This window comes from Megalobrama amblycephala, linkage group LG16, assembly GCF_018812025.1.
Source record: "Megalobrama amblycephala isolate DHTTF-2021 linkage group LG16, ASM1881202v1, whole genome shotgun sequence".
In the NCBI taxonomy this organism is placed as follows: domain Eukaryota; kingdom Metazoa; phylum Chordata; class Actinopteri; order Cypriniformes; family Xenocyprididae; genus Megalobrama; species Megalobrama amblycephala.
This window is the reverse complement of record NC_063059.1, coordinates 2,117,672-2,144,008: the sequence shown is the minus strand read 5'-3', so window position 1 is coordinate 2,144,008 and position 26,337 is coordinate 2,117,672. Positions and strand designations below refer to the sequence as shown.

Below are 26,337 nucleotides of genomic sequence, written 5' to 3'. Positions count from 1 at the left end.
ATTTTAGACTTCTAATTCATGACCGGTGTTTTGTTTTGCTCTATCCTCTTGTCATTGTGTCACGCATCAGGTCAGAGGTCACTTTTCCACTAGAGCTAGACTCACATATGGCCGTTACCAGAAGTCAGCGATTATATTTTATATTAGATTATATTACAAAAATGCATTGCTTTGCTTCTGAAGGCATTTATAAACCCTTTGGAGTCGTATGGATTATTTTTATGATGGATGGATGCATTTATTTTGGGCTTCAAAAGGTCAACCCCCATTCACTTCCATTATAAAGCTTGGAAGAGCCAGAATATTTTAAAAATATAACTCCGATTGTTTGTGTCTGAAAGAAGATAGTCATATACCTAGGATGGCTTGAGGGTGAGTAAATCATGGGGTAATTTTCATTTTTGGATGAACTAACCCTTTCATTACTCTCAGACCAAAACTCCTGGGTCCTAAAGTTAGGAGTAAAATGCTCAAATTTAAGCTTCAGATTTTAAGTGAATATGGCCCCTAGTCATTTGTACAGTCACATGATCAACGTCACCTCAATCATGCAGAATCAGAAACATTTCTATTGCATGGCATTACAGGTCTGTATCCCCTTCGCACAAGCATGATGGGATACTTCCCTTGCTGATGACTAAGAGCTCCCTATTAATTTCACAATGATCTGTAAATAAAAGACTCTTATTTGGGATTGGGACAGTGCGTGCGCTCATGCCATCAGCCATGGAAACGTCCCATCACGGTAGGTTATGGTTTTTCAATTGCACCACCAAATCGCTTTCAGCACTGCATTTCACATTCACAATGACAACCATTAGATCAAATAACATTTTACTTAAAATACAAAAAAAAAAAAAAATACAGACATACAAATAAAAGTGCTTGACATTTTAAAATCTCATCAACATACAACAGTAACAGACATCACATCATCATGGCTTCAGTCTGGCCCTCAGTTTCTCCAGCGTCTTCTGTAAAAGATAAAAGGTAATAATCTCATCATGTCTATATCCATACAACACAGAACTATTGTGTCGAATATTCGGGTGAATCTGAGGCAAATGTGAAGTTTGTGTTTGCTTGGTTTTAGCTGCAAATTCATGCATCAAATCTGAGGGAAGACATGCTGAAATCTGCAAAATTCCCATCAAGATGACTTTTTGAATTGAGGAAGGATCATTGAAACCCATGCGTTTCCTTTGGATGAGTCTCATGAATAATGAAAACATGTTTCACATTGAAATCCTAGTCACGTGACCAAGATCATCATGATGTGTTATGAATGAATGTGTGTTCTGGTCACGTGTCTCACCCTCTGGAAGTCTTTGGCTTTCTCCCGGTTCTTCGCGTACGATTCCTGACGGCTCCGGAACTCCTTCTGCCGTTTAACTTCCTCTAGCTGACTGTACAACCTGAAACCCAACAGGAAGTTCAGCCACAACACACACTTATGTTGATTAATTTTATAGCAAAGAATATTCAGGGCTTCAAATCTGAAGCACAGGCACTTTTGGCTGTTGAGATAGTGGAAAGTATTAAATGTGACCAGTGTTGGAATACATGCATGGGCTAATTTCAAGCTACAGGCAAAACTACTGAAAAATATCCCATCAGCCCATTTGCTCTGCTCAACATTAGACAACATACAAGCTACTGCATGATTGGCCAATAGTTCATTACAGAGGCTTCAGGATCCCGTACCTCTCAGTGCGCCGGTGCATCTCTGCCTCTTCCACGCGTCTCTGTGCGGCTGTGCAGATCCTGACCTCAGCAACACTTTTCAGTCCGTCCGCTGCCAGAGAAAGAATCACATGTTCAGACACAATCACCATCATTTCATTAGCACATGCTGCAGTGGGAAACACGTTACCCGTGTCTGATTTGAGGGCCGTGCGTCCTGTGGCTCTGGACACGTGTTGCTCGAGCCGTGTTGTTGAGTGTCTGGCTCTGATCTGTGCGGCCCTGAGCGCTGACCTCTGAGCCAGACCCTCCCGCCGCTGCCGTTGAGCAGGTGAGCACTGAAACTCCAGCAGCATCACTGCAACACAAACACACACGCTATAAACATGGTCACACACTCATGAAGAGTTCACGGCCAACAGGTTCACCAACCGGCATGAGGGAACGATGGCTCTGGATCCTCTGATTGGCTGTTGTCTTCCACCGTACGGCTCGGCGTTTTGCCCTGCCACAGACAGGATTTGTTAGGTTTGAATCTTAGGTGCTCCTGCATGCCCACATTTATCTGTGCCTCACCTCACTGTGGTCAGATCTGACTTCCTGTGGCTCACTTCCTGAGTCTTCAGTGAGGTCAGGATCCTGTAGTGTTGACTCTGGCAGGCTGATGAATGAGATGGTGGACTCCTCAAGAATGCCCTTCACGTCACCCGCCGCCTGACAAGAGCGAGAGGAGTTTACAGACGGCAGACACCGTTATCTGAATGTCCTAAATGATGCTTCTGCGTGCGACACACAAACTCTTGTGAATAAGCTCAAGTAAACCAGCATGAGTGACTGGAGAGGGTTGTTAGGGTTGTTGTCAAAGATACCGATATTTCGGTATGGATTCGATACTGAAATATCTGAAACTGTTCTCCTTTTCTGCAGTATCGATAAACTGACACCAACTTTTAGTAATTCCCGCAGGAATATAAAGCGGCCTCTCAAACAGCTCACGACTACCAAATTAACTTTAAGCACGAAAAAGGTCAAATGCATGCAAAATTGTGTCGAAATGCCGTCTTGCTGAGTATTCAGGTAAAATAGTCAGTTTGTGAATGTAAATAGTTGAGAAAATGCATGTTGCATTGGATCCGTGCATAAGCTCTTAAAGTGACAGCAGCCTAATAAACCTGCTGCTGTCTGTCATGTTCATCTAAAAACAATCACTCTCTGCTCTTGACTGAATAACTTTAAAGGATTAGTTCACTTTCAAATGAAAATTACCCCATGATTTACTCTCAAGCCATCCTAGGTGTATATGACTTTCTGATGAACACAATCTGAGTTATATTAATAAATATCCTGACGCATCCGAGCTTTATAATGGTAGTGAACAGGGTTCACGAGTATGAGCTGAAGACAGTGCATTCATCCATCATAAACATACTCCACACAGCTCTGGGGGGTTAATAAAGGCCTTCTGAAGAGAAGTGATGCGTTTGTGTAAAGAAAAAAAGAAAAGAAAAAAAAGGTTATGAAGTAAGATCTTGTTAATCCTGTTCACTGCCATAATAAATCTCGGATGCGTCAGGATATTTATATTTCTCCGATTGTGTAAATTAGAAATAAAGTCATATACACCTAGGACAGCTTGAGGGGGAGTAAAGCTTGGGCTAATTTTCATTCGAAAGTGAACATTGAAAATAATGCTGTATGAACCATCTGTTAAATATGATTTGAGACTCAAATTTCCAAACCTCTGTAGATTTTCAGATTTATATTTGGTATATAGTACAATCATCTGTAAATATTGTTTTCATTGATTTTTTTTTCTTAAAGTGACAATATATAGAGCACCTAAAATAAAATATATACATAGACTTTTGCATGCACACAAGAAACTGTGTGTCCGAGAAACTATTCACATTTTTTTTTCTCCGTTTACGCATTACAATTTGTAGTTTTACATATATTAAAACCTATTTCCTTTGTGTGTCACTGCCATCTTATTATGAAGAAAACAAGAGCATTTGATGCACATGAATAAATAGAGATCTATTTGCTCAAAATTTGGCCTTTGTTAGGGTAGTACATCATATTTCAAGGCCTAGGTCTGCTTTAACGCATACTCCGTGACGGCCAAGAAACCACTCTGCGAAATGGGCTGATGGCTCAATATGGCTGTGTACACTATCCTATATGCTAAGTTTAATGGTTTTTTCATGCACAAAATTGTGTTTTTTTTTTTTGTTTTGTTTTTTGCAAAGGTCCTTTTCAAGGCTCAGTAATACAGTTCTAGGAATATCGTGAGAGGAAACCCAAAACGCTTATAACCTGCATTTTTGCATAATGAAAAAGTGCACCTTGAACTCATTCAGTCATGTTTGACAATCACTAAAGAATCACTGCCCTGAAAACACACTTCTTGTATGATACATTTGTTAAATTCTTAAATTTTCTATTACAGAAAACAAAATAGCGGCAATAGTCTGGAATGCAAGTGTTTTTCCATACTCTGCTTTTTTTTTTTCTCCCCTTCTCCTTTCTCTTTTCTCAGACCAAATCAAATCCCATACGGTTTTAAAACTGTGTAGGAAGCCTGAGGGAGAACTAATGTACACACTATATTGTCAACAGAATGTGGACGATCCCTTCTAATTAATGGGGCTGATCCAGCAATTTGGATACCCAAAACTGACAATGCTGTCATTTACTCACATCTGTTCATATTCACAAATAAAGATTTTTAAATTAAACCCGAGACATTTCTTTCCCTCCATTGAAAATCTGTTCACCCAAAACTCTGACGCTTCAAAACGTTCATAAAGAGATCGTAAAACTAATCCATACAAATAGAGTGGTTGAGTCTTCTGATGAGACATGATCACTTTACATGTTTTAATTTAGGCATTTTTTCCTCATATAAACACTGAGAACATGCATAGAGCTCATCAAATAAGGTTAACGGAAGATCAATCGTATTTGCTTGATGCATGAGAATGAACTACACTGCTCTTGCTTATTCAGTGTATTACATCTGAAGCATTTTGAAGAGTCAATGTTTTGGTGAAAGACCTCTGTAGTGATTTTTTTGTGTGAATGAAGCCTTTAATGCTGCACTCTGCAAAGACAGTGCTGAGATTTGTGCTTTAAATTTTGTTGCAGTCTATTGATCTGCCATTACCTTAGCAGGCATATTAAAAATCATTTAAAAAGTTTAAAATCAACTTGTGTTCCTAGTTGGATGAGCCGATTCTTTCGTTGAACTGAAAGAATTAAGCACAGAGCTGTACGGTGAGGTGTTTCTGTAGACTCTACCTGTGCCCTTTCCAGAAGCTCGCTCAGCACGTTTTCCTCCACAGCTGACTGGTGCTGTGGCATTGCTGAGGTCACTTCCTGTGTGGGTAACTGGACTGTGGGTGTAAGGCTTTCTTCCTGTAGACAGGTCTTGAGAGGGGAGCGTGGCATGCGGCTAACGTCCATGACAGTGGGATCTGCCACTACATCCGTCTCACAGAGGGACTCGTGGGTAAGAGAGAGCTGCTCCATGGATATCTGCAGGTCAGCCGGAGACTGAATCGGCGTGTCTGTGCGCAGGTGCTGCAGGGATGGAAGGGATTGGTCTGATGACTCCAGCCAGTCAGAGGCATCGTCGACGCTTGCATCTGTGCCACACTTTTCTGCTTCCAGCGGGACGCAAAGAGCTGTTGAACAGTCCACGCTCTCATTGTTCGTGACATCAGAGGGCAGAGGAAGAAACAAATCTGAGGCATCGTCTAGGGACAGAAAATAACGTACATCAGCTGCACCGAACACTGGAACTAACCAACTAAACCACTCCAGCAAGGCAGCAGAATATTCATATTTCATGTCTTTGGTTTTGCACAAGTGATATGCTGCATCAAAAAAAAAATTGTTTTTGCAGAATAAAGACAACTATGGAGTGGTTACAAAGTTATTATGATATTACAATACTATCATCACTAGTCATGCACCAAAATTAACTTTTTACCAAAACACAGAAATTAAAGATCTCAATAAGCATTTAGATGGTGACCAATTAAAAATGATATCTGAATACACCATGAAAACATTAAATTTTGAAGAGGTTAAGTAAAGGTAATGAATATGTAATACACTGCATACATTTATGTTCAAAAGTTTGGGATCGCTAAGATTTTTTAATGTTTTTAAAATAAGTCTCTTTTGCTCACCAAGTCTTCATTTATTTGATCCAAATGACAGTGAAACAGTAATATTGTGAAATATTATTACAATGTAAAAACTTTTCTATGTGAATATATTTTAAAATGTAATTTATATCCAGTGATTCAAAGCTGAATTTTCAGCATCATTACTCCAGTCTTCAGTGTCACATGATCCTTCAGAAATCATTCTAATATGATTTGCTGCTCAAGAAACATTTCTGATTATTATTAATGTTCCAGATTCTTTAATGAATAGAAATTTCAAAATAACAGCATTTATCTGAAATATAAAGCTTTTGTAACATTATAAATGTCTTTACTGTCACTTTTAATCAATTTAATGCATCCTTGCAGAACAAAAGTATTAATTTCTTTGAAAAGGGGAAAAAAACAAAAAAAAAAAAACAACCGTTTTCAACATTGATAATCAGAAATGTTTCTTGAGCAGCAAATCATCATATCAGAATGATTTCTGAAAGATCATGTGACACTGAAGACTGGAGTAATGATGCTGAAAATTCAGCTTTGAATTTTGAAAGTTTTTGAAACAGTTTTTTAAACACCGATTGATGGATTAAACGAGACGTGATTCATTTCAGTGAGTTGTGCTGGTTCTTTCAATATGTTAATTCATGTATATTAGGTGATGTAACTAGTAGTGAAGCGGAAGAGCGCTACAGTGATCTGTCATCACACACTAGAAATAAATCACATTTATTGACTGAATTTGAAAGTTAATTTAATTTTAATTCAAAGCAAAAACCTCACTGTGATTATTGGATGGGAGGCATGCAACATAAGGTTTAGTTAAGTTTTATTCACCAAGCAGAAAACCGCTTAGTCATTTTAATTAACCAAGATCTTTTAGTCTAACAATTTAAATCTAGAAATCAATGCTGTCAGCACAGCCCTAGCGTCCACATCGCCGACCTGTAGATATGCTAAAAATAGACATGCTAATTAAACGTCACTATTTCAGTCAATGATTTTGTCCTTCAAAACTGTTCTGACCAAAATCAAATGAATTTTCTGTGCATTCCTAGTCATGACTGTTGGTTAGATGAACAGAAAGCAGCAGAAGAACTGTATGAGTAACTATCAATATAGTACAGCCTTAAAGCACTGTGAAGCATTTGAATTATTTCTATTTAAAAGCAGCAGCAGGAGTACTTATGGAATATCTTCAGCGCTGCCTTGCAGGAACTGTTATAAGCGTTTTTCTTTCATTTACCGTGTGGGGCGTCAGTAAAGGCACTCCTGTCCTCGTCTGGGTGCCGTAAGGCAGGTGAAAGCAACGACCTGATCTCAGACGGCCGGTCCAGACTGGAGCGCAGCGCTGGGACTGCAGCTGAAACAACACAATGACAGTCAGTCAGAGCAATGAAACACACTGTCAGTGACACACACCAAAGCCTCACAACATTACCTGTGCTCTGAGGCACTTCCTGCAGTCCACCGGTGAGGGCGCTGCTCTGATCAAACACCTGAGATGAACCGATATCTGACGCTCTGCCAATCAACTGGCTCAAAACAGACTGGCCCCCGTCAAACCGCTCACGAGATGCCGAATGATCTTGGAGCTCAGCACTTGAATGAGAGTCTGAATAGTTAGAGACGTGACCAGCCCCGTTCATCAAGGACTGCAACGACTCATTTGTGAAGTGGCTAGAATCAGAAGCTCGGTCCTGGTCAGTACACGGCGAGGATGACAGACGCGACGGTTCAGATGGTGCGCTGCTGTGGGCCTGTTCACTGTGTCTGAGCGATAACTGATCAGACAGGCGCTCAAGGATTCGGTTCACGGTCTCGCTCCAGCCCTGAAATGATCACGCCGGGATATTAGCATGGCAAGAGAGTCAGGAGAATTGAAATGACAAACATGCATATGTGGCACCTGTGCTCTACTGCTCTGATCATCTCTCACTGCATTTCTAGATGAAGATGAGGAAGAAGAGGAGTCGATGTCTGGATGGGGCTGTAGCGGCAGGAAAGCATCTAAAAACAAAACCATCTCAGAATAAGACACTTAAGTGTGTGAGAAATGCAGTAACAAAATCCACATTGAAATGCTAATAAAGAAACTGCATTAATTAACTTACATTTTACATCAATGCAATTCAGAATATGGCTGCATAATTAGGACATAATAATTGATTATTTCCCTTGGTATTGACCTTACAGCAGCAGTTAGTAATAATAATGGCTTTTCAAAGGGCGGGTTCTGTCTACGTCTGTCAAACAAAACAGTGCGAGTCGCTCGCCGACTGATGCACAGAAGGGTTTCATGAATGACTTCAAATACAGTTTATTATGCAGCAAAAATATAATGGTATAACAGCAATATCACACGAGTAGCCATGCTGATATACAGTCATATCACATGACTACGAGTGTGATATTGCATTTATACAACAGTTTGATGGCACGAGTGTATAAATAAGATACAGACTGTCTTTAAAAACCCTCTTTTGTGAGGAACTACTTCCTTCTGCCAAACTAAACAAGTGTATTACTGACATCTGATATAGCATTTATTCTTAAGGTCAATGTCCATAATATTATATCCATTATAAAAAAAAATAAAAAGCTGTTTGAATGTCTGCTGAGGAAAGCAATATCTTTGTCCTTTTAAAAGATTTCCCATGACAGCACTAAAACAACTTGTTTCTTTACAACCAGTCACTGATATAGACGGTCTTTGCCACCATTTAATGGTGTAAAATAAGATTCACTTAAGTCGAAAAAAACAATCATAAGACCTTTTTCAATACCAAATTAAATTAATTTAATTAATTAATTTAATAATTAAAAAAAATAATATTATTGAACAATATTTAAAATTAACAATAATAGCCATTAAAGACGACAATAGCAATAGTCAAATGTCTAAAAGCAGTGCTCTATATTTAGGCTATATTTAACTTAAATCCTGTACTAAAGTTATGAAACTTAATTTTCCCCTTTACCCAAATCATTTTGATTTGATCTGGAAGACACAATAGATTAATAAGACCAAAGACTGCCCGATTGATATACCAAATAAATGTCAATTAACAGAATTTACATTAAATTACTATTTGTGAGTGGCAACTGTATGTCATACTCTTTAAATTAAAGCCCACTTTAGTAAGTGACTCACACAAAAACCATAATTCAGCTGATTTACTCCCACTTTTAAACAGTTTGTCACTCCTCAAACTTGTGTGTATGTAGCTGCTGGTCCTCTCAGAATAACAAGACTCATTCAAATTGTGAATGGATTATATACAGAAAGCGAGAGAAGAGCGCTCTTTATATTCACTGGAGCTGTCAAGCTCTTCATTTCAGCATGAGCTCACAAACACACTGCACAATGAACCTCTTGTTCACACTGTGTCACTCGGCTGGTTTAATGAGAGGATTCGTGAAAGTGCAGAACTCTTTATTCTGTGCAGAGACCCATATAAACACCTGCGTTCATGTAATCTTTGATGCCGTGGGAGTGAATATAAAACTCTTTTCCCCAAGTAGGTAACTGCGACAGCTGTAATTATGATCATTTTTAATTATTAATTGCAAGTAAGATGACGTGATTATTTCAAATCAACCAGTCTGTAAGTCAACTGGAGCTCAGAGGAAAAGAGCTGACCTGAGATCTGAGCTGCGTCTCCATCATGTGCTCGTGCCTCCTCATGAAGCACACTGGACCAGGACTGACACTCAGAGTTCACTGCACCTGCACAGAGAAGATGTGAGCGTGTACGTGTGTGTACGTGTGTGTACGTGTGTGTACGTGTGTGTACGTGTGTGTACGTGTGTGTACGTGTGTGTACGTGTGTGTACGTGTGTGTACGTGTGTGTACAGCACATCTACATGCACCATATTTATGAGGTTTACCTGCGTGAACTCCTGCATGTCTCAGTGAAGCGTTCAGCTCTTTGCTGTATTTGTCAATGATCTGCTGTACAGAACCGCTCATCTCATGTGACCGGTCGGCGGGTGAAAGGCCGTACTCATCAGGATCAATACAGAGATGAGAATCTGAGAAACAGTTTCAGAAGCGAGATTCAGAGGCAGCTCTCTTCTGACGGATAATGACCCTCATACAGGATGGATTTTAAAACTCATATTGACTAAGGATGGGCACAAGTATTTGAACATGATGATCGATCATGAAAACGATATATATATAGTCACATTTTTCTGTAATTAATCATGATTAATCACACCTAACATTCAAGTTTAAAGGTGCCCTAGAATCAAAAATTTAATTTACCTCGGCATAGTTGAATAACAAGAGTTGGAAATGACATACAGTGAGTCTCAAACTCCATTGTTTCCTCCTTATATAAATATCATTTGTTTAAAAGACCTCCGAAGAACAGGCGAATCTCAACATAACACCGACCATTACGTAACAGTCGGGATCATTAATATGTACGCCCCCAATATTTGCATATGCCAGCTCATGTTCAAGGCATTACACAAGGGCAGCCAGTATTAGCGTCTGGATCTGTGCACAGCTGAATCATCAGACTAGATAAGCAAGCAAGAACAATAGCGAAAAATGGCAGATGGAGCGATAATAACTGACATGATCCATGATATCATGATATTTTTAGTGATATTTGTAAATTGTCTTTCTAAATGTTTCGTTAACATGTTGCTAATGTACTGTTAAATGTGGTTAAAGTTACCATTGTTTCTTACTGTATTCATGGAGACAAGAGCCGTCGCATTATTAAACACTTGCAGTCTGTATAATTCATAAACACAACTTCATTCTTTATAAATCTCTCCAACAGTGTGTAATGTTAGCTTTAGCCACAGAGCACAGCCTCAAACTCATTCAGAATCAAATGTAAACATCCAAATAAATACTGTACTTACAGGAATCAATGCATGCATGATGAACATCTTGTAAAGATCCATTTGAGGGTGATTTTAGCTGTGTGAACTTTGTTTATGCACTGTATAATAGTCGAGAGCTCGGGAGGGCAGGGAGCGTGAGCATTTAAAGGGGCCGCAGCCTGAATCAGCGCATAGTTAATGATGTCCCAAGATAGGCAGTTAAAAAAAAATTAATTAAAAAAAATCTATGGGGTATTTTGAGCTGAAACTTCACAGACACATTCAGGGGACACCTTAGACTTATATTACATCTTTTGAAAACATGTTCTACAGCACCTTTAATATATTTTTATACTGAAATAATTTCACATTTAATTTCCAAATTAACACAGAAACAAGAGTGCATTTTAAATATTTGATCTAACAGGTAGGAAATGGAATCAAAGCAGTTATCAAACACTTCAGTCTTCACTGCATAATTTAGATTAATATATATATATATATATATATATATATATATATATATATATATATATATATATATATATATATATATATATATATATATATATATATATATATATATATATATATATATATATATATAAGCTACAAAAGTTATTCAGTTAAGATCAATGAGTGACTTTTCTTCCTTTTATTTTGTTCTTTGATTAACATTAATGACACAGACAGCAGCTGGTTTATTAGGCTGTTGTCACTTTAAGAGTTGACACACATGATGAGGATCTGCATCGTGTTTTCTCACAACTCTGTGATCATTTAATACTTTATCCTCATAAGCACAGTCTTAAATGAGTTACAACAAAACAGACATTTGGGCATACTTGTCTGAACAGCCATATCGGAATTCATGTGACTTTTACATCACTCCAGATCAGGGGTGTCCAATCCTGCTCCTAGAGGCCCAGTGTCCTGCAGAGTTTAGCTCCAACCCTATTTAAACACACCTGAACCAGTTAATCAAGGTCTTACTATAGGCTAGAAACTTCCAGGCAAGTGTGTTGCAGGACAGTGGCCCTCCAGGACTGAGTTTAGACACCCAACAATCATCAATTCTGTGCTGACGGACGTCCAAAGATTTTACATACCGATAGTTATTTGAATATTGAAGACCGCAGTGAAGTTAGTCAGTGGAGAAAGTGCTTCAGTTTACAGCGTTCATTCACTTTTCATCTCGCGTAGAAGTATCTTTTTAAAAAATACTGATGCATAAAGTAGTGCTATTTTCCTAACAATGTTAATTAAAATCGTATTAATTGTTGCCATGACACACATGCCCCGCCCTTGAGTACTCATTTTTCAGACCTATCGAGTAGAACAAACTGTGCTTGTGAATGTAACTGATCAAACACACCTGGTTCATGGTCACTAGTGAAGTAGCTTCCTGTTGAGATGGTAGTAGATGAGAGATAGTCTGGATCAACAGATGGACAACCAGCACTAAACCGCTAGCAAACAAAGAGAGAATAGTTTAACAGAGTGTAATTCAACAAACACACACTGATCATCATCAGCTCGTCGTCTGAGCTCAGTTCAAGTGTAGAGACCTTCATTAACATACATGAAAAAGTCACATGTACTTCAGGTACAAAACACTTTCATCATTGCTCAAACACACACGTGCGCGCGCACACACACACACACACACTCACACACACACACACAGACACACACCCACTCACACAGCTTCTCGTAGCATAATCACTGGTGTGACGGCACGCTCAGATTTGGCTAGTTTTCATCACTGATCCATAAACTGTGGATCTCAGAATGAATCTCAAGCGTTAGCAGTCAGCAGTGGCGTCAGGTGTGTGATCTGCAGTGAGAGAGAGACAGTCTTACCTCCTCCTGCTGCTGATTCACGCTGGACGGACCTGAGAAGTCAACAGGACGAGAAGTGTTAAAGCAGAAACAACTATCTGAGGTACAACCAGGCAAAGAAACAAACAGCACTGTCTAACAAAATACTGGGATTTTTCTATAGATCACAATACACACGTTTGTTAATTAGACATGATTTATTTTTAGAATTCTGTTGGCCCTAGGTTGAGATCAACAAGCCTAATGCACATTTTAAATGTTTTTTGAACAGTTTTAAACAGCCATGTTCATCAGAATAATTAGGAGAGAACATTAAGTTCATCATTAGCTTTAACTGTGTGTCACACCTGTCCATCATGCATATTTTATTTGAATCAACATAGAATTTATTACACAAACTTTTAGGCTGCAACAGTCTTTTTTTTTTTTTTTTCAGAAGCTTCATCCGAATTGGTATTTAGATACATTTACAGAGCGTTTATTGCAGCTCAGAGGTGGCATGAATGCATTTACACTGCAATTAAAGCTGCATAAATAAAGCCATGAGATTAAAGGGTGTATATAAAAAAAAAAAATAAAAAAAAAAATATTGGATAATTCACCCAAAAATGACAATTCAGTCATTTACTCTTTCACCCTCCAAAAGTCTGGTTACCAACATTCTTCAAATGATCTTTCATGTTCCGCAAAAGAAAGTCATACAGGTTTGAAACAACTTGAGAGTGAGTAAATGACAGATTTTTTATTTTTGGGTGAACCATCCCTTTAAATTATTATAATTTTTTTTTTAAATGAAGTTATACTCTAAATATTAAACTCAGGGGCTGTTTACACAACACCGTTTCCAACTAAAAACAGAAAACTTTGCTTTTTGGTCATTCATTTACACGACAATGGCATTTGTGGCCTGAAAACACAAACTTTTGAAAAGCCGTTTCAAAGTGGAAGTTTTTAATCTCAGTGTAAACTGCAAAAACACGAATCTGTGGAAACGGTGACGACATGCATATTACGTGTTCAGTCCATCCACCTTATTTGTCAACGCAGAAATATGGTGTTTTCTGTGAATGTGTGAGACTCAATTAGCCGCTACAGGGGAATAATGAGTGCAGTAAACTGTAAAAATAAGGTGAATAGGCATGTGCGTTTGGCACGAGTGGTCTGTAAAAGAGTGCGTATGCACAGGCACGTAATCTTTCTTTACAAAATGACATCGCCAACCACTTGTCTGGCATGCGCAATACAGTGTTTATAGTCATTTTCACAGATCTGTGTGAACGGGGATAGTTTTGATAACATTGTCATCTGTACAAAGAAAAAAGTCTGTCTAAATGAGTAAGTCATTCATTCATTTGATTAACCGGCTGATTCATTCAGTAATGAAGTAAATGATTCTCTTTATGAATGGGCCGTTGAATCACTGGTTTCCCCGATTGATTCGTTCAAAACACAGATTCATTCAGAGATTAAACACCTGTGTGTTGCTCGGAGATGCACAACAGTTCAGCTCTGACTTTATAGGTAACATTTTCAATTGAGCAAAAACAGACAATAGTGTGTGTAAAATATAACACAATATTAACTTATTATTTATTGAACTGTTGTATAAATCAATATTGTATTTGCACTCATGCTGCCCTGATATCTTGAATTTTAGGAGCATATAACCACATTCTATAGGCTATATCAGTGAGTTGTTGCCGTGCATCATATTCATCATTAACTATCTGAAATGTAAGGGGTTACATTAATTTTTTTCCATAACTAAAATTAAAATGTTAAATCGACAGCACTGGTATAAATCTGTTCTTATTCTGACAGCAAAAGAATTAGTACTAGTAGTAGAAACATCTAACAACTAAAGGAACAGGGGTTAGAAATGGTCAAATCCACACAACAGATACACTTTCTCTAACAAACACACAGTATTTTCCTGAACACCTGTCGCTCTGCTGAGACTTTGCAGTTGGTTTTATCAACATCTCAGAGCAGATTTCGTACCTCGTGAGGGAGTGGAGTCCTGCAGGAGCGTTTCTCTCCAGGACATGCGGCTGATTCTGCCCGTGACCTGTGACCTGTCGCTTGGGCTGTGACTGCCGTCAGAGGTGAGCGCGGGCAGAGACGCACTGCTGGACTCGCTCACATCAGCAGCAGACTGCAGCTCTGCAAGAGCCAAACACAGCACATGACGTCAGACACCTGCTGAATGATGATGTGCGAGATGTGCTGGAGCTCACGTCAGCTGGTGTACCTGTGTCCAGGCTGATGTTGACGGGAGTGTCCACTTCCTGTATAGCACTGAGTTCGTGCTGCTCCATCTGCCGTAAGAACGCCAAACGGGCGGGTGGACGAGACACTGGTGGCTTCACTCTCCCACGATTCACTGGGGCTGGATCATAAACACCGTCTACAAGATACATCCAACACCATTAGAGAGTGAGTGATGCAAACACATCAGGGGTGAAAAAGGTGAGAGATGTGGGGAATCTGTCTCATCTGGACTCAGTTTACCGTTTGAGAGGGTCAGTGTGGCTCCGTCCCGCTGGATGGGTGCTGCTGGGGGTCTGTTAGCCTCCTCAATGGCATTTAGCAGAGTGTTCAAAATCATCTGATCCGCCTGAGCGCCACTAGAGTCAGACACTGAAGCCTACCAGAGGAACAGAGGTTCACTGTAAGGGTTAATCACATTTGTGTGTCTGGATCCATTATCACCATCCTCCTGTGGTTCACTGGTCAGGTGATGTCTACCTGTACGTCTGCTGTGATCAGAGCCTGCAGGGCGTCTCGCTGTCTCCTCATGTGCCGTCTCACCGCCTCCTGCCTGTCTGCCTCCTCCTCCCTCTGGACTGGGCCGGCAGGACCGGAGGAAGGTCCGGTCACTGACCCAGTGATGTCAGCGGGCTGCGGCACTGCAGATGCAGCTTGATGCAGCCGGCTGCGCAGAAGCTCCAGAACCACAGCGGGAGGAGGAAGAGGAACATGGCCTTCCTGTCCATCCTGTGCACGGGCTTCCAGCAGTGGCCCTTCTGAGAGGACTGAGGGGCGGCTCGAATCAGACCCGACGGGTTTGGGTGGGCTGAAGAGAGCCTGCTGTGAAAACAGATGCAGTGAAGCGGGTGTATGATGAGGACGTTGGAGTGACTGTAGTCGAGCACTAACCTGTGTCTGAACAGGGCGAGCTGGAAACTGACTAGCAGGTGCATTTCCTGGATGGGCGGCACAAGCATCAGGGTTAAAAATGAGAGGAAGTGAAGCACGTGTCCCATCACCGACAGTCTCTGAGCTCACAGAAGGTTGCTGGAGTGTCGCTCGCGCTGCTGTTGTGCTGCCGATGCCGTATCGTAATTTAAGAGAGTGTTGATATTCCTGCAGTCGTCGACGTGCTTCCTCAACACTCTTCTTATGAAGCCTGTGGAAAAGAGCGCAAGCACAGCTTCACACATCTGCTTAATCACATGCGCTGCTGCTCTGTGTCTTGATCCAGTCTGACCTGTTCTGCTGCAAGAGTCTCTGCTGGTACTGATGGAGTCTCTGAGTGTGCAGGTCATCTGCGTCAACCTGCGCAGACACACACAATATTCATTAATATTCAATTTTATCCAGTGTTTCTTCTTTAAATAAACTTTTCCTGATAATTTACTCACCCCCATGTCATCCAAGATGTTCATGTCTTTCTTTCTTCAGTGGAAAAGAAATTAAGGTTTTTGATGAAAACATTCCAGGATTTTTCTCCTTATAGTGGACTTCACTGGCCTCCAAACGGTTGAAGGTCAAAATGTCAGTTTCAGTGCAGCTTCAAAGAGCTTTAAACGATACCAGACGAGGAATAAAAACACAACCGTTTATGCTTTATAAACACAAAATATCACCTTGAACATACTTCCGGTTTCTGCATTCTTCAAAACACTTATGGAAAAAAATGAAACTGCCGGCGCGTTGGTTCCATAAGTAGAATAGGAAAGGTGTAGGACATACAGAATAAGCTTTCTGAAGAATACGAAAGTGCGGTTTTGGCGGAAGCACTTTTTTCGAAAATGACCGATCGTTTCTCTAGATAAGACTCTTATTCCTCGTCTGGGATCATGTAGAGCTCTTTGAAGCTGCACTGAAACTGTAATTTTGACCTTCAGTCGTTTTGGAGGCCAGTGAAGTCCACTATATGGAGAAAAATCCTGGAATGTTTTCCTCAAAAACCTTCATTTCTTTTCAACTGAAGAAAGAAAGACATGAACATCTTGGATGACATGAGGGTGAGTAAATTATCAGGAAAAGTTTATTTGAAAGTGAACTAATCCTTTAAGGAAGTGTTCCTTTGAACAGACGCACCTCTGGAGGCGGCTCAGGAAGCTCTGCACTCTCCTGAATCACAGGACGCCTCCGAGCAGCTTCCTGCAGCGTCTCGCTCATCTGTTGAGTCTCTCTCAAGCGCTGCTCAAGCTCCCGCCGTTTCTGCTCCAGCTCCTCCAGCACAGCGAGCTGCTCCTGCTGCTGTCTCAACAGCAACTCCTCCTGGATGGGAAGTCAAACGCAAGATTGTTACAGTTGTACTTAAACCAGTACAAATTAAGGTAAAAAAGGCCTCTGAGGGCCTCAGTGTTACAGTTATTGTGAAGACCAAACTTTTAGTAGTTAGGCTAGATGCTCTGGAGTCTTCATTTAATGCTGGAAAATATTTTCTAGTGTGCCGCCATTATGCTATTCCTAATTTTTGTTTTGGACTAAGTTTTGTTTGGACGTTTTGAAGTTAGGGCTGTGACAGTGGTATGGCAAAGCTTTTTTGTATGTGAATGGCATTTTTTGTTAATATTACAACATGAGTAAAACACAAAGCTTTGTTTACAAATAATAATAATAATAATAATAAAAATAGATTAGCAATTAAATGTTACATAACCACAGAAACATTTGGATTTGTGCCCAATCAAGAGGTTTGTGAGCCCTAAAATGTGAGCCATTTGACTATTGTTTTGCAATCTGGTAACCCGATCTTCCACGAATTTAACAATTTAAACACTAAACATGAAATCTCGTTTCTTTTCCCAAATCACCCATTTTCGGGGATTATAAACCTTTCTTTCACTTTTAATTGCTATATTCGCACCTTTTACTGTGGTAAAACAGAAAAACTATTTGGCACAGTTTGTGCTTGTGAACCGATTCATTCAAATGGCTGATTCATTCAGGAACATAGCATTTGACCGTCTTAAAGAGTGACTCATCAATATTTTACGTCCATGTATTTATTAATCTGGTAATAATTGAGATCAGAGCATGAGGTGAATGATGACTGAGCTCAGTTCAAGTGTAGAGACCTCCATAAAGCAAGTGTGTTTCACAAGCATTTCAGGTACAGTAGTTTCACATCACAGCTCAGCATCTATACTGTAATGATGCATGTTTGTACGGGAACCGCATCATTTGTGCCAAACGTCACTTGTAAAGAACACAGACAGTGATATTTGAACTCACATGGGTTGCTCTCCTCTCGCTCACGGCAGATGCTGGCATCGGCTGGTCTCGTTCCTCTGGCGGCAGCAACGTTCCTGCCACTACAGCTTCATCACTTACATCAGCGCCTGCGCAGAGAGACCACAGGACAAATGAGCGGGTTGACTCTAAACTGATTATTATTATTAAAAAAAACACTGAAAAATAAATAAAATGATTATTTTACACAGAAAAAGGATCAGTTCAACCACAAATGAAGGAAATGTGCAGCGTGAGTAACAGGTAGAAAAATATAATATGCATCATTTCTGGTTTTTAGGCTGCCCTTAATAAATCGATCAAACTTTAGTCGACGAAAAGAGGCTTAGTTAACCAAATTGTAATTAGTTGGTTAATCTAAGGGAAAAATTAGACAGATCGTTAACACAGCTGGACCAGTGGACTAGGAAAACCTTTGGTCGTGGGCAGCCCTACTGGTTTTCCCTCATGTTATCCTCAATATTTAGCAACAGTCCCAGATGCAGTATTTTTGCTCTTCCTTACCACAGAAACTGCTTTTGCATCCATGTTAAACTTGCTTCACGTGTATAAGCAGTACATGTGCAGGTGGGGCAAAAGCTTGCAGTGTACAGTGTAAAATGTCCTTTAGACAACTACACATTATTTGAGGCTAAATTTTAGTTAGGATATTGATTTAGCAACTGTTGTTGCTAGAAAGAAAGTGTCATTCAGAATGTTTAGCCCTTTAATCCAGTATACAATTTAATAGTGGTATCATCCCTGTCATAACAGGTATTACTAAGAGCATCCTTAAAAGTATACATGTGTAAGTGACAAACAAAGCTGAGGCTTTACCGTCATCAGTGTGTGTCGGGCTGGGCGTCTGCTCCTCTGAACTGCCCTCTGGTGCTTTTTCCTGGCTGCTCAAAGATCCCGTTTCAACACTCAAGACTTCCACCTCAGCATCTCCCTCATGTGACGTCGGTGTCATAGCAGCGACTCGATGCCGAGCTCTTTGGCTCCTGATGCGGTCCAGCAGTCTCCTCAGAGCCCGCCTGCCAGGATCTGCCAAAACACAAGAGAGAATATCACTGCGGCCCCGTCACTGCAGATGACATATACTGCTCTCCAATTGGCTGCCCACCGGGTGCTTCAGTCACTGGGGTATCAGGCTCCTCCCCTTCAGGTGCACATTCAGGGTCAAGGGTCACATCCAGCTCCTCATCATGACTAGCAGCAGACAGAGGAGGAAGAGGTTCAGGAACCAGCTGCAGCACCAAGTCACCTTTGACCTCTGGAGAAGATCAAATGATGGAAAGCATTCAATATGCAGAAGAGATGCAACATCACATCCAGAGCACACAACACACAGGGTTCGAGTGATCATTCCTGTCTGGAGCGCACACACACACACACACACACACACACACACACACACACACACACACACACAGAAGTGAAAGCACATACTGCGCTCCTCCGTGTACACGTCCTGAAAGGCGATCTCAAGATCCCGCTGCTGCTCGTCCCGGAGCTCTTCCTGTCTGTAGAGAGGCTGAAAGATCTGCGCCGGCACACTGTTGACCGCCTGTCTGCGGCGGAGCAAATCAGCCTGCTGCAGTCGCTCCAACTCACAGAGCAGCCGCGCGCGATCCTGCAGACACACAGACGACAGAAACACAGATGTGACACTCGAGCACCCACAACACTCCGACCCGGCATCATGGGCCGCAGCTCTACCTGCGTGTTCTGCTCTCTCCGGAGCGCGTGGTTTCCTCGCAGTCGTGCCTTCTCCAGCTGTTCCTGCCGGTCACGAGCCTCCTCTCGCCACAGCTCTTCCAACCGCTGGAACTCCAGCGCTGCAGCTTGTTGAGCGCTCGGCTGTGCAGAAAACATCACAGCATTCATCAGTCAAGAACATTTCACCAGCTCCATGAGAAAAGCTCTACAAGTATTCGTTTTGTCTTGGAGGAAAATAGCAATTAGAAAATTGAGCTCCATCAGTTTCCGGGTCATAGGATGGAGGAGCGAGGAAACGAGGAGGGATATTGAGAAGTGCCCATAGATATGTTTACGTGTAATTTCTCAACCAGTGTTTCAACCGTGGAAAGTTCATCAATACATCAATAAAACAGCTTGAGAATAATATCTCATGTAGCATTACATTCACCTCAGGCAAGTCATTCAGTGTCCACAGCATGTTAGTTCACTCGAGAAATGAACTCTAGAGGAGCGTTTCACTAAATATATGCACTATGTTAGTAATGTCTTAAAGAAAATATAAGCTAACAGGCAAAGTAAATATAATTTAATATATGTTTAAATAAATTTATGAAAGCAATTTGACAAACTAAACGATCATATTTTTAAAAAAATAATTGTATAAGTTAATGCAAAATCTGCCTTATGTGCAATTTACATGTCTTTTTTTTCATTTATTTTTTATTTTGTGCGTTTATTATTGTATCTAAAAATAAATAGCAACTGAATTTAATAGTTTGGGCTCTATTGTTATTTGTAACCTGTATTATAGTAATCTGCAAGAAATTCCCTGTATATAGTTTACTGTATCATTAGATGAGATAATTTTTAATCCTTAAGAAAATGTTAATTATAATTGAATTTAATTTAAAGAGACAACTTGTTCAATAAACCATTGTTTAATAATTACAAAAAAAGCAATTTTGTTTAGTTTTCTCATACAGAAGCATGATGTTTGTGTGCCGTTACACCCCTAATGGACAGTGACAAAGTTTAACAAGATTTTCATTAAAACATTTTTAATCTATTTGGCTACAAAACTGTAGCAGTTTGATTCCTCTGATAGAGAGGGAAGAGTTTCATCTCATTTCAGAGCAAATAAATAACTATATTGAATAGAATAAAAAGATGATATATTTTTGCCTTCACATCAATCTTCAATGCATGTACCTGCTGCTCAGTGTGGGTCTCTCGGTCCACAGCGGTTTGTGGCATGTGACAGTGTGTGACAGAGAAGCGCTCTGCTGCTGCTGCTGACTTGAGCGGACGTGCCGTCGTCTTCTCAATGCTCTGAGACAGGAAACACATCACAATAATGACATCACATGCGCCAACAGCTCTCCAACACCTGACACTGACTGGGTCTGTACCTCCACTGGGTTTGGCGGAGGCGGCGGCAGACTGGCCACTCTCACGGCTCGCTTCTTTTCCTCTACGAGAGCTTTCCTTCGAGCTTCAATGTGCCTGTAGTCACAATCACATCAATTTCCACATGATCATGACACAAAACATATGAAAGGAAACAACAGTTTTCCATTTGAAGCCACTAGTGGCACGGATCACTTTTTAGGCAGTTTGTTTGCACACAACCCAGAGCTTGAGCGTGTACAGTAGTGTGTGCAGACCTGCAGCGCTGTTGCTCCTCATCATGTCTGCGGGCGCTGAGCTCTCGGAGCGCCTCCCGATGCCTCTCTTCCGCTCGCTCCTGCCTCTCCACACTCTTCTGAGCAAAAGCCTCCAAATCAGGTTCCTACAGACAGACAGGCAACAGTCATTAAAGGGATCGCTCACCCACAACTGAAGACTCGTCATCATTAACTCACGCTCATGCTATTCTGAACCTGTGAGGATACTTCGAGAAATGTCTAGCTGTTTATTTTAATGCATACAATGAAAATATAGTCCACACACAGAAGAAAGTTAGTCACACAGGTTTGGAGCGATACAAGGATGAGAAAATGACAATTATCATTTTTGTTTTCCCTTTAAAGTTGTGATGAAACGGAACTAATCAACATTTTCTTCCACATTGTGATGTGCATCCGAGCGTAACAGATTATGCAAAGAGAAAATATTCTTTTTGGTTCTGTGCATCGGTTGTTGATTGGATGTTGAGATGTGGGCGTGGCACCCTGAAGTGTATGCAGATGAGCGTGAGCTGGCAGGGGCAGGGCTTAAAGCACTAAATGACTGGAGAATCCTGCATGTGTCAATGGGAGATCCAGTTTTGACATTTTGATGAAACATTACAAGGTCCAAAAAAAACAAAAAACAAAAAGGGAGGAAATGTACACATGGATGAATTGTTCACAGTAAGATCTTTAACATGCATTTAGAAAACAGATGAAGAGGACTTTCACTACATGCTGAAGTAATCTTCCAGCCGTTCACTCACATTCTCCTGAGCGCTGCGGTGTCCGTGGCCGACAGACTTCAGGCTGTGCTGGTAGAGTCTGGATAAGGCCTGCAGTTTGTGCGTGTGCTGCTGCTGCCACTCGAGCTGCAGTGAGTCTGCCAGTATGTGCAGCTGCTGCTGTCTGCGCTCCTGCACCTGCCTGCGTACCTGCCGCGCGATGTAGCGCTCCTGCTCGCGCACCTGCCGCAATAAACACAAACACTGCATAAATACTACCAGTGGAGGCCAACATTTATACATAATGATACTTAAAATTAGCTGTAAATCTACACATGGTTTCAAAGCAGCTTTAATGAAAATCATGATGTTTAGGTAGGGCTGGGCGATATATCGCATGCGATTCTCACGCGCATTTCGTCAGTAAAGCCGGTTCCCTGATTACCGCTAAATCGCCATCACCTGCTTTCAAATGTAGCGCCTTTTAATAGACAAAGCCGTAGTTCACGGACAAGCCACGCAAAATCGCGTTCAGTATCGAAGATGAATCGACTTCAATAATGAACCCGATTTTGCGCGGCTTATCAGTGAACTACGGCTTTGTCTATTAAAAGGCGCTCCATTTGAAAGCAGAAATAAACTAAATAAAGTCACAATAAAAAATAAAGGTTATTAAGTGGCGAAAACAAGCTTCCATAGAAATGTTTAGAGAAAAACTGTATTTAAAAAGTTTAAATATAATAAAGATTAAGATAAATAAAAATGTTAAAATACAATTTCGATATAAAATAGTTTACATTAAATATTTATTACAAAATGAATACAATAAAACTAGATTAAGGTTCCATGAAAAAATAAACATTAAAATACATAAATTACAATACCATAAAATAAATAAATAATACACAGTACAGTACTATAGCGAGTAGGGGGAAAAATTAATAAACTAAATATCTCCAAATTAAATTTATATAGCGTTGAGTGAGTGTGTTACTGCGGGGAGTGAGTGTGTTTCAGCGTTGAGTGTGTGCGTGTGTGTGTCAGCGTTGAGTGAGAGTGCGTCAGCGTTGAGTGAGAGTGCGTTACAGCGGGGAGTGAGTGCGTTACAGCGGGGAGTGAGTGCGTTACAGCGGGGAGTGAGTGCGTTACAGCGGGGAGTGCGTTACAGCGGGGAGTGCGTTACAGCGGGGAGTGAGTGCGTTACAGCGGGGAGTGAGTGCGTTACAGCGGGGAGTGAGTGCGTTACAGCGGGGAGTGAGTGCGTTACAGCGGGGAGTGAGTGCGTTACAGCGGGGAGTGAGTGCGTTACAGCGGGGAGTGTGTTACAGCGGGGAGTGTTGCGTTTCAGCGGGGAGTGAGTGCGTTACAGCGGGGAGTGAGTGCGTTACAGCGGGGAGTGAGTGCGTTACAGCGGGGAGTGTGTGCGTTACAGCGGGGAGTGTGTGCGTTACAGGGGAGTGTGTGCGTTTCAGCGGGGAGTGTGTGTGTTTCAGCGGGGAGTGAGTGTGTGTTACAGCGTTGAGTGAGTGTGTTACAGCGTTGAGTGAGTGTGTTACAGCGTTGAGTGAGTGTGTTACAGCGTTGAGTGAGTGTGTGTTACAGAGTGTTACAGCGTTGAGACAGAGTGTTACAGCGTTGAGTCAGAGTGTTACAGCGTTGAGTCAGAGTGTTACAGCGTTGAGTGTGTGTTTCAGCGTTGAGTGAGAGTGTTACAGCATTGAGTGTGTTACAGCGGGGAGTGTGTGTGTTACAGCGTTGAGTGAGAGTGTTTCAGCGTTGAGTGAGTGTGTGTTACAGCGTTGAGTGAGTGTGTTACAGCGTTGAGTCAGAGTGTTACAGCGGGGAGTGTGTGTGTTTCAGCGGGGAGTGAGTGTGTGTTACAGCGTTGAGTGAGTGTGTGTTACAGCGTTGAGTGAGTGTGTGTTACAGCGTTGAGTGAGTGTGTTACAGCGTTGAGTCAGAGTGTTACAGCGTTGAGTCAGAGTGTTACAGCGTTGAGTGTGTGTTTCAGCGTTGAGTGAGTGTGTTTCAGCGTTGAGTGAGTGTGTTACAGCGTTGAGTGAGTGTGTTACAGCGTTGAGTCAGAGTGTTACAGCGTTGAGTCAGAGTGTTACAGCGTTGAGTCAGAGTGTTACAGCGTTGAGTGAGTGTGTTACAGCGTTGAGTGAGTGTGTTACAGCGTTGAGTGAGTGTGTTACAGCGTTGAGTCAGAGTGTTACAGCGTTGAGTGAGAGTGTTACAGCATTGAGTGTGTTACAGCGGGGAGTGTGTGTGTTACAGCGTTGAGTGAGTGTGTGTTACAGCGTTGAGTGAGTGTGTGTTACAGCGTTGAGTGAGTGTGTGTTACAGCGTTGAGTGAGTGTGTGTTACAGCGTTGAGTGAGTGTGTGTTACAGCGTTGAGTGAGTGTGTGTTACAGCGTTGAGTGAGTGTGTGTTACAGCGTTGAGTGAGTGTGTGTTACAGCGTTGAGTGAGTGTGTGTTACAGCGTTGAGTGAGTGTGTTACAGCGTTGAGTCAGAGTGTTACAGCATTGAGTCAGAGTGTTACAGCGTTGAGTCAGAGTGTTACAGCGTTGAGTGAGAGTGTTACAGCGTTGAGTGTGTGTGTTGCTTGCACAAAACTCTTGATCAGCACTCAAAATGTGTTTGTTCATTTAAACCGTTATGCGCAGAGAGCGTGAGGGTGAGAGAGAGTGAGGTCTGTGGTCTTGGCCATTAGTTGATTTACTTGTTTTCGTGTAGGTAATACATTGTCAAATATGTTTAAACTTAAATAGACTACCTATACAAGCAGTTATGTCTCTTTTTATTAATTTGTCCTGTTATTGACGTAATGCGCGTCATTGACAAAATGCGCAACCAGATGTTCGAATATTCATGTTTTTTTAGAGGGAATATTCGAACGTCATTTTTTAGCAATTTTGACAGCCCTAGTTACAGCGTTGAGTGAGAGTGTTTCAGCGTTGAGTGAGAGTGTTTCAGCGGGGAGTGTGTGTGTTACAGCGGTGAGTGTGTGTGTTTCAGCGTTGAGTCAGAGTGTTACAGCGTTGAGTGTGTAACAGCGGGGAGTGTGTGTGTTTCAGCGTTGAGTGAGAGTGTTACAGCGGGGAGTGAGAGTGTTACAGCGGGGAGTGAGTGTGTTTCAGCGGGGAGTGAGAGTGTTACAGCGTTTAGTGAGAGTGTTACAGCGGGGAGTGAGAGTGTTTCAGCGGGGAGTGAGTGTGTTACAGCGTTGAGTGAGTGTGTTTCAGCGTTGAGTGAGTGTGTTTCAGCGTTGAGTGAGAGTGTTACAGCGTTGAGTGAGAGTGTTACAGCGTTGAGTGAGAGTGTTACAGCGTTGAGTGTGTGTGTTACAGCGTTGAGTGTGTGTGTTACAGCGTTGAGTGTGTGTGTTACAGCGTTGAGTGTGTGTGTTTCAGCGTTGAGTGTGTGTGTTTCAGCGGTGAGTGTGTGTGTTTCAGCGGTGAGTGTGTGTGTTTCAGCGTGAGTGTGTGTGTTTCAGTGAGAGTGTTTCAGCGGGGAGTGAGTGTGTTTCAGCGGGGAGTGAGTGTGTTTCAGCGGGGAGTGAGTGTGTTTCAGCGGGGAGTGAGAGTGTTACAGCGGTGAGTGTGTGTGTTACAGCGGTGAGTGTGTGTGTTACAGCGGTGAGTGTGTGTGTTACAGCGTTGAGTGAGAGAGTTTCAGCGGTGAGTGCGTGTGTTTCAGCGGTGAGTGCGAGTGTTTCAGCGGGGAGTGAGTGTGTTTCAGCGGTGAGTGCGAGTGTTTCAGCGGTGAGTGCGAGTGTTTCAGCGGGGAGTGAGTGTGTTTCAGCGGTGAGTGAGTGTTACAGCATTGAGTGCGTGTGTTTCAGCGGTGAGTGCGAGTGTTTCAGCGGTCAGTGAGTGTGTTTCAGCGGTGTCGCTGCTCGACTCTGACCTGCTGCAGGCGCAGTTTCCTCCGGCTCTCCAGCTCCTCGCGCACCAGCTGCGCCTCCTCATTCGGACTGAGTCTCACGCGACTCGCGCTGCTCGACTTCCTCCTCATTTCACTCAGTTCAGCTCCTCACATACAGCACTTCTGCCAAACATCATCATACTTCACCGAAGGGTTTCACTGTCCGCGGACCACACGAGCACAGATTGACGAGAGACTTTTGTTTGATCTGCTCCATGTCAACAACAGACCCCAACGGCTGCTTCAGTCCTGCTGCTGCTGCGTCACTTCCTCTATTTAAACCTCCCGCGGAAGGG

At 41.7% G+C, this 26,337-nt stretch overlaps 1 protein-coding gene across 3 annotated transcripts; it reads right to left on the bottom strand.

Moving 5' to 3' along the window:
* Positions 1-409: 409 nt before the first annotated feature.
* Positions 410-26,285, bottom strand: cep295 (centrosomal protein 295). Of its 3 annotated transcripts, none has more exons than XM_048162152.1 (31): positions 26,024-26,285; positions 22,151-22,351; positions 21,381-21,505; positions 21,126-21,219; positions 20,926-21,045; positions 19,735-19,875; positions 19,465-19,648; positions 19,139-19,288; positions 18,850-19,059; positions 18,016-18,122; positions 16,873-17,055; positions 16,037-16,104; positions 15,706-15,955; positions 15,295-15,636; positions 15,058-15,193; positions 14,798-14,953; positions 14,548-14,709; positions 12,568-12,599; positions 12,080-12,173; positions 9,751-9,894; positions 9,502-9,588; positions 7,768-7,868; positions 7,300-7,690; positions 7,105-7,221; positions 4,984-5,441; positions 2,260-2,397; positions 2,116-2,188; positions 1,874-2,041; positions 1,705-1,792; positions 1,316-1,415; positions 410-974 (listed from the first exon to the last, which is right to left on the bottom strand). In XM_048162152.1, the coding sequence occupies exons 1-31, from the start codon at positions 26,129-26,131 to the stop codon at positions 936-938; spliced, it is 4,767 nt and encodes a 1,588-aa protein (XP_048018109.1). In that variant the 5' UTR covers positions 26,132-26,285; the 3' UTR covers positions 410-935. The 3 variants fall into 3 exon arrangements, with proteins under 3 accessions (XP_048018109.1, XP_048018107.1, XP_048018106.1); XM_048162150.1 differs by having other exon boundaries at positions 1,705-1,795; positions 15,295-15,633; XM_048162149.1 differs by having other exon boundaries at positions 1,705-1,795; positions 26,024-26,284.
* Between the last annotated feature and the right edge of the window lie 52 nt (positions 26,286-26,337).